The sequence below is a fragment of the Nicotiana tabacum genome, chromosome 8, assembly GCF_000715075.1.
Source record: "Nicotiana tabacum cultivar K326 chromosome 8, ASM71507v2, whole genome shotgun sequence".
Lineage (NCBI taxonomy): Eukaryota > Viridiplantae > Streptophyta > Magnoliopsida > Solanales > Solanaceae > Nicotiana > Nicotiana tabacum.
In genome coordinates this window covers 17,127,332-17,145,212 of record NC_134087.1, presented here as the reverse complement: position 1 = coordinate 17,145,212, position 17,881 = coordinate 17,127,332, and the positions used below count along the sequence as shown (strand labels likewise).

Here is a 17,881-nt window from a genome sequence, read left to right as displayed (position 1 = left end):
AGGACGGCAAGGGAAAAGTAATATCACATCGACATCCCGGCAAGGGAACAATAATATTACAATAAACATCCTGGCAAGGGAACAATAATATGACAATAATATCCCGACAATAATATGATAATCCTCATATGAAGCACAATAAACCACAACGGAGTCATAACAATTACAATACAAGACTCACGGGCATCCTTGACACCGACGTATAGATACTCGTCACCATGTCTATACGTCGTAATCCACAGTTAACACGTAGCAAATAAGATACGACTCCTAATCCCTCAAGCTAAGGTTAGACCAAACACTTACCTCGAACTTCCACGGCCAACTCAAGCCTCAAACACCGCTTTTCCTTTAGAATTTGCCTCTGAACAACTCGTATCTAGTCCAAATTGATTTAACAACATCAATAAATGCTAAAGAATTCATACCCAATGCTTAATTATAGATTTCCTATCATTCTTCCCAAAAAGTCAAAAATTGACCACGGGCCCACTTGGTCAAAATACGAAGTTCGAACCAAAATCCGATCACCCATTTACCCACGAGGCCGGATATGTAATTAGTTTCGGAATCTGACCCCAAAACGAGGTCTAAATTCCAATTATACAAAAAAACCTAACTCTACCCAAATCCCTAATTTTCTACCCTTAAGAACATGACTCAGACCTAGAAATCTAATGGGTGTTAATGGAAACTGAAGAAAATGAGTATAAGATTACATACCTATGAATTTGTGGTGAAGTTCCCATTCAAAAATCACCCAATTTGGAGTTTGGAAGACGAAGTTATAGGTTTTGGGTTAAATCCTGTATGTGTTCTTTACTGTTAAATGACTAGGCAAAAATAAGCTACGCGATCGCGACCAAGCCTATGCGATTGTATAGGTTTGACTCTCCTGACCTACGTGTTCGTGAGCTAAGGGTTGCGTTCGCATAGGGTTAAAACTACCCAGCCCCCGACCTATCTCCTATTCTATGCGTTCGCGTCAGCCCGGGTGCGTTCGCGTAGAGTGAACTCCTAAGGCTCCTCGTTCGCACCTGGTTCTATGCGATCGCATAGTGCAAACCTGACTCCTTCCCCGTTTGTGCATTGCGTTTGCGAGTCTTACCACACAATCGCATAGGGTTAAAAACTCAGACACCAGCAATAGCAGAAATACCATATTTCTAAGTCCAAAAACACTCTGACGCCTATCTGAAACTCGCCCGAGCCCTCGGGGCTCCAAACCAAACATGCACGCTAACCTAAAAAATCATACGGACTTACTCATGCGATCAAATCACCAATATAACATCATCAACTATGAATTTAACATCAAAATCATAAAATCACTTAAGAACTTCAAATTTTCCAATTTTCTCAAATACGGAACGATTCATGTCATTTCAAGTCCGTTTCTTACCAAATTTCACAGACTCATCTTAAATCACATATAAGACCTGTACCAGGCTTCGTAACCAAAATACGGGCTCGATACTATCAAGTTTTAAACACGTTTCATTTTCAAAACTCATAAATAATTCCAGAAAATAATTTTCTTTAAAAATTCATTTCTCGAGCTTGGGACCTTGGAATTCGATTCCGGGCATACGCCCAAGTCCCATATTTTCCTACGAACCCTCTGGGACCATCAAATCATGGGTCCGATCCGTTTACCCAAAATGTTGACCGAAGTCAACTTAAATTTATTTTAAACTCAAAATTCATTATTTTTTCACCGATTTTCATATAATGGCTTTTCGGTTACACACCCGGACTGCGCACGCAAATTGAGGTGATGCTGAAAGAGATTTTTAAGGTTTCGGAACGTAGAATTTATTTCTAAAACAAGTGATGATCTTTTGGATCATCACAACGAGACTACAACCAATTGAGTAGAGGCTTTGGGATACGTGCATGTTGCTCAACTTATACATAATATGGAGCATAATGATTACCAATTGTTTCATGAACTTTTCTCAAGAATAAATTCTAGATTTAGGGTAAGTATTTTATCTTATTTTTCTCTTTTAAATTCTTGACATTCTGTAATTTGATTTTAAATACAAGCAAAGACAATAAATTTGATTACAACTCTAATTGAGTTTGTAAGAAAATTATAACCACCTGAAGTGGTAAAATTTCTATGCATTACCATAATCAAATTCATGTATGATTGTGGGCACAAGAAGTACAAACCCATCCCATTAAATTTGCTTCATTCGTATTCCCTTAAGAGAATGTGGTAGCAATATGTAATAAGTCTGAAAGAAGACAAAATTATTATCATGAAAGTATCACTGGATGTGGACGTGGCAATAGACGAAATTATAATCGTCATCACTATGGTAATGAGAATAATAAGGATTCTTAAAATAATCTTTCACTCTTTGAAATTTGTCATTGATTTGACATGAGATTTTGTAAAGCACATATAGATGATTATGATTCATTCATGGTGTGAATGTGACAATATGTTATTTATGAATACATATTCATTCTTGAAAGAATATGAATGTGCTAGTGGTAGTGATATACCACCACACTCACCTCTAAAAGGAGGTTTGAGATAAAATAAGAAAATAATGTCATTATTATGGCATAAATGGTCATTGGTCACGTACTTATTGTACGCCAAAATATTTTGGCATTGTGATTATTAAAAGACAACGGTAATGCAAGAAACAGATATTGCATATAATTTTGACCATAACCATAATGGTATAACTTTCTCTTTAAAAGAGATATTTACCATATGGATGTTGATGAATATGTGGTAGTACCAAATTATTTGAGAGCTCTGGAAGAGCCAATTATTACTATTTTGGAGGAATAAAATTGATTATCAATAAGGCATTATGTTGTAGTAAGTCTCAAAGAAACTTAATTGAGTTTCTAAGGTATTCGCGAAAGCGGTTCGTTATATTGAGACTATAAATAAAGGAAAGATTTAATATCTTCTATTACTACAACTTGTAGCGTGGTAATATGTATGTGAAAAATTACCCGCTATATTCTTCAGTTTGTACTACACAAATAAAAGAATACCACAATAAAGTGGATGTTTATTGATATAAAAATGCATATCATAATAAACTTGGAGTTTATTGATAATTGCACATGTCATGGTATAAACCTGAACTTTATCAATATTGATAATTTATTCAGTTATCATAATTGGTTTAGCCATGTTAATTTAAGTATGATGAGCAAAAATAAAAGAGAATTCACATGGGTAAATATTAAAGAACTAGAAAGTTCTTTCCGAATTATCTTACATTGCTTGTTTTTATTAATTAATAGACCAACTAAAACTGGGATTGAATCCCATGAATGCTGAAAATATCAAAGGTGAATATGGGCCCATTCACCTGTCATGTATACCACATAAGATGCATCTATGAGATGGTTACATGTGCGATTATTATTAACCCGCAACCTGGCCGGTGTTTGCAAGGTAACTTGTTCAGTAATTTAATTTCGAGCATAATTTCCATATTTTCTATTCAAGACAGTTTATCTTGATAAGTTGGTTTACATCATAGTTGGTTTAGCAAAATGATTTATTGAGTGCTTCTGCTTAATAGCTAAACTATTTCTTATAAGAACAAAGTTATTTATATCAGTTTGATAGACATTATATACGAAAGTATATTTTATTCTCCCCTCACAAGTGGTTCAGGGTTAGGAACCAAATAATTCCATCTTATTATTATTGATGTGCGATGTATATTTCTATTAACACTATAATCCACAAAGATGGGTTTCCTAAAGTTAGTTTTTTTTAACATGAGGGGGAAACATGATAAAGAAAAAGTTATGTGGAATGAATTATCATTTGTATATCTAGATCCTCGAATAAGATAATATGAACTTGAGGTTCATAAAAAAAGATAATTCATTTGCAATATATTGCAAAGCATGCCAGGCGCATTTGCTGACCCAAAGAAAGTAACTATATTCTCGTTGCAAATACTTCTATTAAGTCCTAGAAGGACAAAGTCTATGGTATGCTTAAAGCATATAGACAAATCGATTTCAAATAAACTTCTTGATAAAGAAGATGAGTAAATTATCAAAATGATCATAATAAAGGAGGCAAGTGATCTAGAAGATCACGTGACATAATACTTCATAAAATCTCATGAGAGGTTTAGGTACCTGAAATGAATGAAGAGATCTCTATATTATGTCTTTATTAAAAATGTTGAAACCAATATAAAATGTTCATCGACGACATCTATGATACCGCTAAATATATACGAGGATCTTAAGTCTGGAGAAACAATTTCGAATAGAATTGGTTTCATATGAAAGACATGTAGTTTTGAACATGTAGTTCAAACACTTGAAAGTATAAAGTCAATAATATGTGCAATCAGTTTTCGATATCTTATTTGTCTAGCATGACATGAAAACTTGATATGCATCTTATTAAAGTCTATTATATGACTTAACATATATGACAATCCTTGAAGGATTTAAATCGCTTAAAGCATATACAATTAGCGCATATTTGTATCTTGCTATAATTATAAGCATGGTAATATGATAGCAAGATTTTTTACCCCTATGTGAAAATATTGAAATGACGATTCTAACAAGATCATACGAAAGACAATACATCTATTAGGAATGATGATTTCAAGGTGAAACAAATTTGCAAGTTAATATGGTTGATTTGTTTATCAAATCTATACAAACAATATTTTGAAGACAATGTACAAGATTGGAATGCGAAGGCTCAAAGATGTGAATTGATGCTCTCATCATGGGGAGTTAATACGCGTTGTACTCTTTTTTCCTTACAAGGTTTTGTCCCACTGGGTTTTTCTTGCAAGGTTTTTTAACAAGGCAACCAAAAGGCGTATTATTAGATATGTATACTCTTATTCCTTCTCTAGAAATTTTTTCCCATTGGATTTTATTTTGATTAAGGTTTTAACGAGGCACGTTATCTATTGAGTAAACGTTCAAGGGGGAGTATTATAAATAGAATTTTATTTATGGTGAATGTCTATATTTTAGAGAGATTTTAGGAATTTTACTTGGTGACTAAGTTACTCTTTCTCTATAAATAGAGGGATATTATTCTATTGTAATTCATCACAAATCAATAAGAATTCTCCCTACTTTTATCTGCAATACTCTTCTTTATTGTTTCATAACAAATGAGATAATTATAGTCACTTACAAGTATTAAAAAGTAAATTTTTAATTTAATGGTTAATCATACCCCATTACATAAATTGAAACAAAATTACCTTTGCAATAAAAAGGGTGGATGGGTAGTGGGGTTATCCGGCAGTGATGGGATGACCAAGATTGGGTTTTTCCGTCTACTGTCAAGAACCAGCATTTTCCTTTACCCGCATAGAAGAATATCATCATCAAATTTTAGAAGAAACCATTGCAAAAGGATGGTGACGTTAATAGTGGCTACCACCATTGACCCGGCTTCCATTGGACCTGCTTCCGCCCTTTTAGCCATGCCTGGTTGGCACCCTGGTCCGCCTATTCAGGTTTCTAATTCTACCTCTTTCTTCTTCACTGCGTATCATTCCCCCCTCTTTACAATTAATCATCTAAACTTATCAGGGGTTTTGATATATGTTTTCTACACTGCTCCGAATGTGCATATATAGTTTGACTAATTTTACACTGGCTGTGATAATAAAGGGGAAGGGGAGCTTGGCGTACCTCAGAGGCTGAGCCAGAATTTGAAGCTTATGAGTTCGGAATTTTAGTCATTTTAAGTCATTGGGTTCTAAGTTAATAATTTGCACATATTCAATGGACTTTTTAAGACAAATATAGGATTTGAACAAAGTTATTGGGTTCGGTCAAACCCGTAACTTATACATTGCCTCTGCCCCTGCCGTAACCGATAAAGTTGTAGCCACATGAACAGGAGGTCATGGGTTCGAGCCGTGGAAACAACTTCTTGCAGAAATACAGGGTAAAACTGTGTACGCTAGACAATTGTGGTCCGCCCCTTTTCCGAACCCCGCACATAGCGGGAGCTTAGTGCACTGGGCTGCCCTTTGTGATAATGAAGGGGTGCATTGTAAATTTATCTTTGTTTTGTTTCAATTGTAGCAATTCAAGCACATATATATCCTATTTTCACTAATTCAAACGTATTCAAAATTTAAAGAGTATGGTTTCAGGTCTAGGGAACTACATGAAATGAAACGAGAGGTAAAAGACATGCTTGAACTGATAAAGCTGTGATCTTTTTTCTTTTTGTTTATGAATAAGCTTAGGATATGCCAAGTTTTGTGAATCAAGATGTAAGGTTATTGAAACATGATAGAAGCATTGTGAGAGAGGACTACTTGGACAATCGTTGGGAAGAGGCCACGGGCGAGATGGTTGATGAGGTTATCTTTCTTAGCAAGCACACTGCTGCATCTAACCGTCCTGCACTCACTGTTCACCCCATAGGTAGAAATTGCTAACCGCATATGGTTTATGTTCTTTGGATTTGACGGACTTGCCTTTACCAGTATGTTGAAGTATTCAATTTATGTTGATTGTGTTGTGATGAAAAAACTTAGGTGTCCCTCACCTAAAAGAAGGGGAGCAGCCACCAGTAGGGGGGAAGCCTGCCTGGGCCGCACCACCTAATCCACGTATTGGGCCGTGGTTTAGACTTTTGAAATCTATTGCCGACTCACAGAATCTAACTCCTGAATTCGAGGTAATATCCTTGTTTAACTGCCTTTTCTACTTCAATAAGCTCATAACAGATTTCTTTTATATGAAACATCGAAAGTTTTTGTGGTTGGTTTTGACTCAGTGTTGGGGTGTGTACGGTAGATTCGTTTGTTTTACTGCACTTATGAATCAATTTCCTGTGAACATGTTCATCTTAGTTTCTTGTGGTTGGAACCTTCCCCCTGGAGAGTAGACTGTTTCTAGTTTAATTCTCAGTAGTCAAGATTTGGCGGTTATTCTGCTAAGAACTGCTTTTAAATATACTGTCTGAGTGGTAAGAGCCAAGAGGAACCTAGTTAAACTGTTTGTTCTCCTCTGTTAACTACTGGGTTTGTTTTGTCATGACTGACATTTATAGAATTGCAAAATTGTAGGGTTATCAAGGCGAAAAGCATAAAAAAGCTCAAAGGTCCATTGGGGCCTTAAAGCGCAAAGCGCAAAATAAAATGTGGGCTTTTAATAAAAAAAGGCGCAAGGGATAAAAATACAAATATGTATGTCTAGTACAAGACTAATAATTATAAGCATGAACAACAAATGTGGTACAAGAAATTGGAAAAAAAATTAAGCTTATCAGGATAACGCTTATACCTTAAAGCCTTGATGACAACACTGAAGGGCCCGCTAAATGAGGCGAAGCGCTCAACATGTTTTGATCCTCGCTTCAGGGCTTAAGCGCGCCTTTGACAACATTGGATTAATCCATGGGGTTGATAACTTCCATGTTTGCTTGATGTAAAACCACAGTTTCCACTTTATGAGTGATATCAAGTAGTTGACCATAAAGTACTTCTGGACTCCACCTAGCACTAAAGTGAGATAATAATCATGAGGCAAAGGGAGAAGTAGTAACAAATAAAATGATTATTTGTAAGATTTTAAATAGCAGTACAAGTATACATATAAAATTGTACACCTTGATATTTGTAATATAAAACTAATGTAATAGCAACGAAAGGTGACAATTTTCCATGTAAATATTTTGTGAGATAACACTCGTCAAAAAGGATTAGAAACATTAGTATTACAAATAGACGAAGTTGAAAACATGATTTTTTTTTTTTTTGGGTCAAAGAAAAGATGAAATTTATGAATTGCAAAGATATCATCAATATGTATAGTTTCTTTATTTGACTGCTGATCGTTGATACTGCATTTAAGTTTTAACGATTATGTGTCGATGCTGGATCTGAACATAGAATTGATTTTTTCCTTGCACCATGGATTTCGCTTTCAGTACCAAGTGCAATCCTTTTGATATTTTCTAATTTTATCTACTTTGTAGCGTAAGCATCTCCATGTGCGAACCTTTATAGTATATCTATTTCGTGGTGTAGGTCACATTGGAAGCTACACATCATGGACCTTTAACTAATGCACCCACAATGTTTGTTGAGATTGGTATACTTTCTTTTACCTGTCATAAATTTCATTTGACCCTCTGTAATAATATAATAATATTAAGTTTTTTCTCCTTATCGAAAAACAAAGATTGTGTATTTTCTTTCATCGTTAGAGTGATATACCTCATCTAATGGCAAAGACAAATGGCTATGTTTCTATCTAATCAATTGAAAGCTGTTTATTGTGTACTGTGTAGGCAGCACAGAGGAATACTGGAAGAGACAAGATGCCGCACAAGCCATTGCCTTAGTTGGGTATCCTTTTACGCCACAAACTCTTTTGCAATAGTTATTTAGTTTCTCATCTGTTTCTATTGTTAGCAGACCCCCAAATCTTGTTGTTATGCTGAATCATGCATTGGCGTCTGCCAGGCCAATTGAACCCTTTAGCGCTGCATTCATTACAATTTTGGGCTAAAAGAAATCAGAGGAATATCTTTAATTCTCTTTTTCTAAAATAATATTAGAATTCTTCCCTCTTTGTTGGATATCTTTTAACCTTCCCTCAACTGTGGTGTTTGCAGTTAGTTTGGGAAGGACTGGGGCTCAACGGAGGAGCTGCAGTGGGGGATTGGAGCAGGTACAGGCCAATTACTTTTATCTTGGTTATACTGTACTGTGGCTATTTATACTTCAACATTGCTCCAGCTCTTTTTTTTTTTACAAAGTCTGACCTCATGAACATTTGTTAGGCTAGAGGTTCACCTGTCTCCATAAAAACTTGTGTAGCTTTCATCTGCTTTTCCTGTTTAGCAATGCAATATGTTCTCATGGCTAAAATTATTTTCAGCTTATACGAAGATAGCCCCTGAAAAATTATTGACTTCTTCTATAGGGGAAAAAAGAACATAGGATATGATCTCTCCGAGGGAAAATAGACTGTTCTCGCTTGATTATGATATTAATTTCTGACCTTTCTCCAATCATTAATATTTACTTTCAATAAGATGCAGAAGTGGTAGTCAGCAAAAGATCCTCCTAGGAATTGGTGGTGGACATTACGTACCACGGCATATGGATATAGTTCGGTGAGTTCCTCCGCCACCTGAAACAGTTATTCAAAAGTAATGCGAAATAAACAGACATATCCAGGTGAGAACTTTAATCATGGCATCAATGAAGCAGTTCGCTCATATGGAACTCTAATTATTGACTGTGAAAAGTGTCTTTCCTCTTCCCCTTCCCCTTGTGTATAAAAAAACATCTGTATTATCAAAGCTGGAGGATTCTTTGAGGAACATTACATGCTATTAATACGACAGTTCCAGTAATATTTGAGAAATTTTTTCTTTTGTATATACTCGGCACAAGTGGAAAGTAAAGGTTAGCTCTCGTTGGAATTGCTTGTGTTACTTGGCCTCCCTAATCACTACATATTTAAAAAAAAAAAAAAAAAAAAAACCATTCCATCTTCCCCTCATTGGAAAAAAAGAGAGGAAGATAGCTGCTACGAGCTTGAGTCTTCTCCTTGAACTGTTTGGAGTGATTATTGAAATGTAGACTTATTCGTCTTCGTTGATAGGGTTCTAGCTGAAGATTCATAGCAAGCTTATTTCAGTTTATGCTCTTATTATGATTATGTGAATAATGCAGGAAAGATGGAGTTTGGGTTGGACACCTTCTTGCTGGATATTCGTTACCGATGGAGGACCCTGGTCCAACCAAAGCCCAGGCCAATTTGGAGGTGTGTGGAACCTGGAGACAAGCAATTAGAGTTGCGTTTGACACTACTAGAGCAGCTTTTCCTCAAGGAGAAGTACTAGCACATATCGATAACAAGTAAGTTCTCTTGGATTGAGAAAATAATGCATCAAATTGGATCACAAAATATACTTTTATCAGTAGTGAAGAACATTTGTTCTCTCCAACTGGTATGCTTATGCATTAGTTATACCTTTCAACACAACTACTGAATTACTGATCTTAGCTCTTTATCTGTGGATTCAGGAGTTTCAAAGGTTGGCAAAAGAATGCTATAGTCGGATTTTTAGCAGAGCAGAACATTAAAGTTGGAAAACCGAGTGATTTCTACTGATTCTTTTTGGATGATTATTTTACAATTTTCTTTTTTATCTTTTAAGTAAATACTCCATGTGATTGAAACTTTAAGTCTTCAATTAACTGTCTATTTAAAATTTTCTTTTTTTTTTCTTCTTCTTCCATGAATAGTTTCTTCATTTTACTTCATAATTTGTATGAAATGTTCATAGCATATTATGGCATCATTTACAACCCAACTTAGAAAAAAGAATCTCGTGTAACCATATGTAAAAACAGAATAGAAAATTTAGTTAGATTAGGAGCCAGCATATTCCATGTTTTAGAAGGAAAAGGGTCAAATTTACCCCTGTACGGTCGGAAAAAGCTTTAAATGTATCTCTCGTTATACTTTGAGCTAATATATAACTCTGTCGTTATACTATTAGTTTAAATATATCTTTTTTCTGTTAAGTTTTTCCAAAGTGGACATTCAATCCTACGTGGCATGACATTTGATGAGGTGGATGCAACATAGCTTGCCACCTTAGTGCCCCTAACCCATTTTACCCCTGCTTTTTATTTCTTTTTCCACCACTAAAATTTTCTTCCCCTTCACCGCTATTGTCACCATTACTGCTACCTTGAAAAATATTGTATTTCAAATTTTAGTCTTTTATATATGGATTAGGGGAGTTAAGGTGGCATGCCATATCATATTCACCTCATCAAATATCAGTGTCATGTAGGATTGGATGTCCATCTTAGACAAACTTTATAAAGGAAAGGTATATTTAAACCAATAAAAGTACGGTAGTGATATATTTCAATATATAAATATTTTTTTATAGTACGGGGATATATTTAGCGTATAAATATATACAATGTTGATATCTTTAAAAGAACTTATCAACTTCCAAATATCTAATAAGCAAAAGAAGAAAATGGAGGATTTGTGGGGGCTTAATGGAGAAGTACAGTAAACACTACAGACTACAGACTACAGAGGCAGGTAAGGGACACAACAAATGCATGAGTATGACTAAAGACCACTTATGCACATGCATGTGACATAATATCCCCCCCTATATGTTTAGGTGGACCCCGCCCTTAAACCCCGCCCAAGTAAGTAGTAACCACCTCCTTATAATAGCTTCACCGGTCCCCACCATATATATATATATGTCACATCACATGTCATCTCACTTGCATCATTTCACATCAACTCTATACCCAGTCGCCACTACTTTATTTCCGGAAATTTTATTTTGTGTTTCATCAATTTTTTTGCACAATTTTGTGAGCCCAGATTTTTGTGGATCCAGAAGTGTAAGATTGTGGTTCACAAATTTGTGAGATAAAAAGAAGTCTCATACAACTAGTGTTAGTTGTATGAGACACAAAATAAAACTTCTCCTCCATTTCTACTCTCTCCCTCTTTTTTTTTCTAGGGAAAATATTACGTTAAATTATACTCCATCCGTTTCAATTTATGTGAACTTGTTTGATTGAGTACAAAGTTTAAGGAAAAATAAAGATTTTTGGAATTTGTGGTCCTAAACAAGTCAAAAAGAGGCTCAGAGTGTTTGTGTAATTATAGAAGCTTTTCATTAAGGGTACAATTGGAAGTTTAAGCTAAATTGTTTCCAAAATTAGAAATGAGCCATTCTTTTTGGAACGGACCAAAAAGACAAATAGATTCACATAAACCGGAACGGATGGAGTAGTACTATACAAAATTTGATTGAACCTGCAAGGGTAGTTTGGTTCTATATCAGGTTATTTCAAGTTTAATTCTGGAATTATAATTAGGATTATAACCAAGATAGATAATTATATCTTGTATATGAAATAGATAACCCATAATTTTAGTATGAATTTTATCTTGGTTTTAGGTAATACCCAAATTCAAATACTAAACAAATTTAATCCCAAAATCATGTACTAGGATAATCCCTCTAATCCGTATAAACAAGCGGCCCCTTAATCAATCACTAAAAAATCAGCCACTGGCAGTAACTACACCATTAACTTGCTTTAATCAAAATTGGTAACCCAAAAATATTCAAAAACCATGATTCATAGTCCGTTTAGCCAAACGGCTAAAATCAATATATTTGTCATAATGTTTCTTTTCTAGAAAGTTAATTTCTTAAAAATATTTTTGATGGTAAGTTTCTGAAAAGTACTTTTGATGGTAAGTTATTTGTGTTAAGCTAATTTAGTTGAAAAACACTTCTAAGAAGCAGTTAATGTTTGACCAAGTTTTTAAAAAATGCTTCTAAGCATTTTTTTTTTCTTCTCAAAAATGATTTTCAGATAAATACTTTTGGAAAGAAGCTACTTTTTTGTGCTTTTCCAAAACTGTTTCTGCTTGTATTCAAAAACCCTCCTTTTTTTTTTCTAAACACTTAATCTAACACTTCAACTTTGGAAAAATCACACTTTTTAAGTTTGGCCAAACATGCTATCAATTAATTCGAATATTAAAAGCTTATTAAGAAAATAAAGGGTTTGTTTATCGAAATATTTTCCTTTTTCAGATTAGAACTTTGAAACATTCCGTTATGAGTGTAAAGGGTTCTCTCAAATTCATTTACAGTGATATAAACACAAAATAATTGTATAACTTGAGAACTAAACCAGTTTCTGAGATATTTATGTATTATCTCCCCCTCCCCCTCCCCCCAAAATTCCAACCCACACTTTGAGTGGTTATTTACTCTGGCAGTCTCTTTGTACTATTCAGTTCGCCCTGTTGCAGCTACGCTGTCAGCGATGAAGAGAGAAATTGCTCACAACGGGACAAACCGACCTAGATGGCCCACGTGTACGTCCAATCACATCACCACACGTACTCCCACTTGCACAAATCATGCCACGTTAGAACCATAATCGAGATTCCGGAACAAAAATGTAGTTATTTTGGACAAGTAGCACCTTAATAGGTGTAAAAAAAGATGATATTTTTATATATAGCTCCCAAATACTGGGCGCTATACATTAACGTTACCTGTGCCGTTAATGTATAGCGCCCAGTATTTGGGCGCTATATATAAAAAGCTAGCACTAATAATATAGCGCCCAAATATCTGGCACTATACATATTTTATAAAAATCGATAGTCTTCTTCGAGACGACGATTCTGCTTCATCTTCCTCAATATTTAACATTTTCTTTTTCTTGGTCCCCCACTCCCATACCCGCTGCCCCACCATTTTAAAAAAAAAATTTGGGTCCCCCGTCACATAAAAGGTGAAGAATATAGGTCCCACATTCGAGTAGAGCTTCGTATTATTGTTGATTCACACTTCCGGAGTCAAAATTCAATCTATTTGCTTTCCGAAAATTCTAAATCGAGGTATTTCGGTTTATTTTAAGTTGAAACTTTTATAATAATGCATATTATTTGATTTGTATGTGTTCTATTTCGGTTTGTGTTTTTTTTCGAAACTAGTATGTTAAATTTATCCGGATTTAATATTAGTGTTTTATAAAGAAATATAAATTTGTCAAATAAATTTGTCTGTTAATATCCTGATTTATATATGTGTGTTTTTATGCCGTTTTGTGTTTTACTTGCAATTAAATTTATTTGTTGTTTATGTTTAGTTTAGATTATTTTTTAGCGTATTAAAATCTAGACATTTTTAGTGTAGTAAAATGTAGATCCTTTTAGCGTCGTAAAATTTAGAGCCTTGTAGCGTAGTAATGTGTAGTATTTTGGTTTAGAATTCCTTTTGTTTAAGTATCTTATACTGGTAGTCGAAAATGCAAACTTTGTATAATTAAGTTAATAATTGTATCAACACACATAATTACTAATGTTAATTTGGTGCCACTGGGCCTCAAAATATCGAGCCCGGAACCCATAGGTATATATATATATATATAATTTTACAATTAAGTTATTAAAAATATGAATTTAAATTATAAAACAAACATATAATTATTAATGATAGTTTGGTGCCACTGGGCCTCAAAATATCGAGCCCGAAACCCATAGGTATGGCTTTACTAGCAGTTGGGTACTTGGGACAGGCGAGGGGACTTGACCCCATCTCCGTAGCACTTTCCTATTCAACGTTATATGGCATGGTACCGCACTGTTTTTCGACTTTTTATCGGGAACCCAGTTCATCAGGCACACGATCGGTACGTCCCATACGCCGGCAGACACGAGGCCCTGGTATGTTTTCTGTTATTATTAATTATATACCTATAATTTAGTGCCAAATATGTAGTTTATATTTCTTACTTTGTGCAAGCGATTGGATTGCATACCGTCTATCATAAGGGGCAGCAGATGCAGAGTCATGTCCACGATCCTGTGGCCATGCAGGAGTATAGTCGTTGATTCATAGATGTGGCTGCCCAGACACTGCAACGAGCCCGATCGGATAAGCGTTTGGCACACGAGGCTGATTATATGGACCCAGCGCAGTACCAGCGAGGTCGTGGTACCCCATGAGCTGGACGTGTCCGACGAGCTGGTAGTGCCGGAAGACGTGGTCGTGGGCGTAGAAGAGGTGGTCCCCAGCAAGGGGGCGTTGAGGCTTCTGCTGATGATGTTGCTGCTGATATGGCAGGTGGTATTCATGAGACGGACATGTCGTCTTATAGCCTTGGAATTTATCGCACTCCGGTGACATCGCAGGTGACCCCATCGGGTCAATTATTGATCACGGGATCAGATATTCAAGGAGTGGATTGGAGTAGATACTTCTCAGGCCCGTTTATCACTGATGAGGAGCGACCAACCCGAAATTTTTATAGTGGGCACCAACTGAGTTATGGCTCCACATCACATGCGGAGGTATGAGTTTATTAGTATTGAATTTGAATTTGTTTTAACTATAACTTATTTATTTTCTTTAACTTTATTAATTTCCTTTTTAAGGCTTCATGCGATGCTGCGACATATGACTACATTCAGGATCCAGACACGATGATGGTAAGACAATATAAATTGTTGTGAATTGTTATGTAGTTTTCTATACTAAGTTTCATATTATTATGTAGCCTTCTACTAGACCTGACATCACCACCGATACATGTCATCCTGCACCGCATCCGGCTATAAGGAGACGACTTGATGATGATGATCCTGATAGTGCACCCGGGCGGGAGGGTATGCGGCTGCATTGAGATACACCGGATGCGGGACACATTAATTCGGCCTTCCTTTTTTTTATTTGATGTAAATAATATTTTTGTATACATTAACCACAATATTTAATTGAATATGCCCATTACTTTTTTTAGTTTCCCATTCGTTTGATAGTTTCATATAACAACACAAGCACTTAAACTTAACCTCCACTTCAATTAAAATAAAATTTAGTACAACAAACAAGGAAAACATTACTACAGCACATACACAAGCACAAACACAAACATAGTAGGCCAATATAATAAAAATACATGAAATATGAAAAATACACTAAACACATACATGCCAATGTTTAGCTCAGGTTGTCATTTATTCTCCGCTCCACCCACTTAAATCGTTCTTCCAGTTGTTCTTTTTCTTCTTCTACCTCTTTCAGTTTCGCCTTCAGCTCCGCAAGTTCCCGTTTATATTTTTTTTACGTTCCTTTTGTGCTTCACAACTCCATTGTGTTTTCCATTTTTCTTCTCCCACCTCCTTCAGTTTCGCCATCAAGTTTGGAATAATTTTATTGTTTTCTTTTTCATGTTCCCATGGTCTTAAACACACATTATGAAGATACTGCAGTTGTTCTCTGTAGCATTCTTGATAACATGGTTCATCAATCCATTCCTCAAAATAACAAATAGGTTCGCCAGGAACCTTGTAAAACTGGTTCATACAGTGCCAGTAGCGGCGTCCAACTTCACCACCGTCCCAACAATTTTGCATAAAACATGCTTTTCCACACTTGCATTTTGGTGGACGAAGAGGTTGAGCCATTTTGTGAAATATTTGCTTTTAGTAAAAAACAAGATACTTTTAATGAAATATTTGCTTGTAGTAAATTTTGAGCACACAAAATAACTACAATGATCCCGTTATTTATAGGCGAGACAACACACACATAACGTAGTGTTCAACCGCGCTAAATACATAATGTACTATCTAATGGCGCTATATTTTGCATGTTAAATATCATGATGTTGACAAGACAACTTTATGTCAGCTGGTCAGCTTTTTCAGTTCGACAAGACAACAAACACATAACGTAGTATTCAACCGCGCTAAATACATAACGTACTATCTAATGGCGCTATATTTTGCGTGTTAAATATCATGATGTTGACAAAACAACTTTATGTCGGCTGGTCAGCCTTTTTAGTTTGACAAGACAACACACACATAACGTAGTGTTCAACCGCGCTAAATACATAACGTACTATCTAATGACGCTATATTTTGCGTGTTAAATATCATGATGTTGACAAGACAACTTTATGTCAGCTGGTCAGCTTTTTCAGTTCGACAAGACAACACACACATAACATAGTATTCCACCGCGCTAAATACATAATGTACTATCTAATGGGAAAGTACAAATCATAATTAACAAGCATAATTTTATTTCATAAATCTTGCAACATAGACATAACAACTGATTATTACAACATCAAATCATGGGTAGTTAGGTACACTAGAAGAACACCCACCACGAGCTTGATCAGTTTTGCCACCCAAATCAGCTGAAGGACATTTACGACGGTCGTGTCCTGTTTGCGAGCATATACCATATTTGCGCGCATAAACGGTATCACTAACATCCATTTGGTTCTGTATACGCGTTCTCTTTTGCACCTGTATTTTATGCAAATAAGACTTGTTACACACCATTTTAAATGGTTCTGGAGGCCAATAATGCTCAGCACCCACTGGCTGCAACTTACCACTGTATGTGTTTAGGTACTTGGAAACACTATATTGTTGATCAACATAGTTGGTCTCAGCATAACCAACACGTTGAAAACACTTGATGGCATGTGAGCAAGGCATGTGGTAGATGGACCATTTTCCACAAGAGCATAACCTTGCTGATTCATTTATAGTATGTACATTATTACCCCGATTATTATGGATGGCGGTGCGAACTTCAAAAACACCTCTTTCGTTATCATACTGCAAAAATGAATGTCAATGTGCTCGCCATCTGTATTTCTCAAATCTCTGCATCGGCACTGGCATAAATTCAACACCCATTTCCATCAATTCTGTTGCAACTGCAGACCGTTCAACAAACCTCTCCACCATATGCTTGAACGACATCCGTACCATGGCTGTGACGGGCAATTCTCTTGCCGACTTCAATAACCAGTTGAAAGACTCTGACACATTTGTAGTAAGAATTCCCCATCGTCTGCCACCATCCGCATACAAAGTCCACTTTTTCGGATGATGTCGCATTAACCAACAATAGGCTGCCTCGTCTTCTTGCCTGATAGAATTCATATGCCTTCGGAATTTATGTTGTTGGTGGTCTGTTACTGCCATCCACATCAAATCATGTAGACCCTTGTTGGGATGTGCCTTCTGGAAATTGGCCTTAAAGTGCCTCACACAGTAATGGTGGTATGCATAAGGTTCTTTCCATGCAGGAAAGTTCTCCACAGAACTTAATATACCACCGTGCCGATCGGATATTAGACAAATACCTGAACGTTATTTGACAACATGCTCTTTCAGGTGGTTCAAAAACAGCGTCCACGTCTCTGTGCTTTCATTGGCACAAATAGCAAAAGCTAGAGGAAATATCTGTCCATTAGCATCTACTGCCACGACTATCAATAGCTTGATATCATACTTTCCATAGACATAA

The 17,881-nt window shown here is 35.8% G+C and overlaps 1 protein-coding gene across 2 annotated transcripts; it reads left to right on the top strand.

The window, feature by feature from the left end:
* Window positions 1–5,164: 5,164 nt before the first annotated feature.
* Window positions 5,165–10,251, top strand: LOC107796614 (D-aminoacyl-tRNA deacylase). 2 transcript variants are annotated; one of them, XM_016619406.2, is made up of 9 exons: window positions 5,165–5,501; window positions 6,246–6,426; window positions 6,540–6,682; window positions 8,037–8,100; window positions 8,300–8,352; window positions 8,627–8,682; window positions 9,056–9,130; window positions 9,696–9,881; window positions 10,050–10,251. In XM_016619406.2, exons 1-9 carry the CDS (start codon window positions 5,202–5,204, stop codon window positions 10,135–10,137), a joined length of 1,146 nt encoding a protein of 381 aa, XP_016474892.2. In that variant the 5' UTR covers window positions 5,165–5,201; the 3' UTR covers window positions 10,138–10,251. The 2 variants fall into 2 exon arrangements, with proteins under 2 accessions (XP_016474892.2, XP_016474891.2); XM_016619405.2 differs by having other exon boundaries at window positions 9,050–9,130.
* The last annotated feature ends 7,630 nt before the right edge of the window (window positions 10,252–17,881 follow it).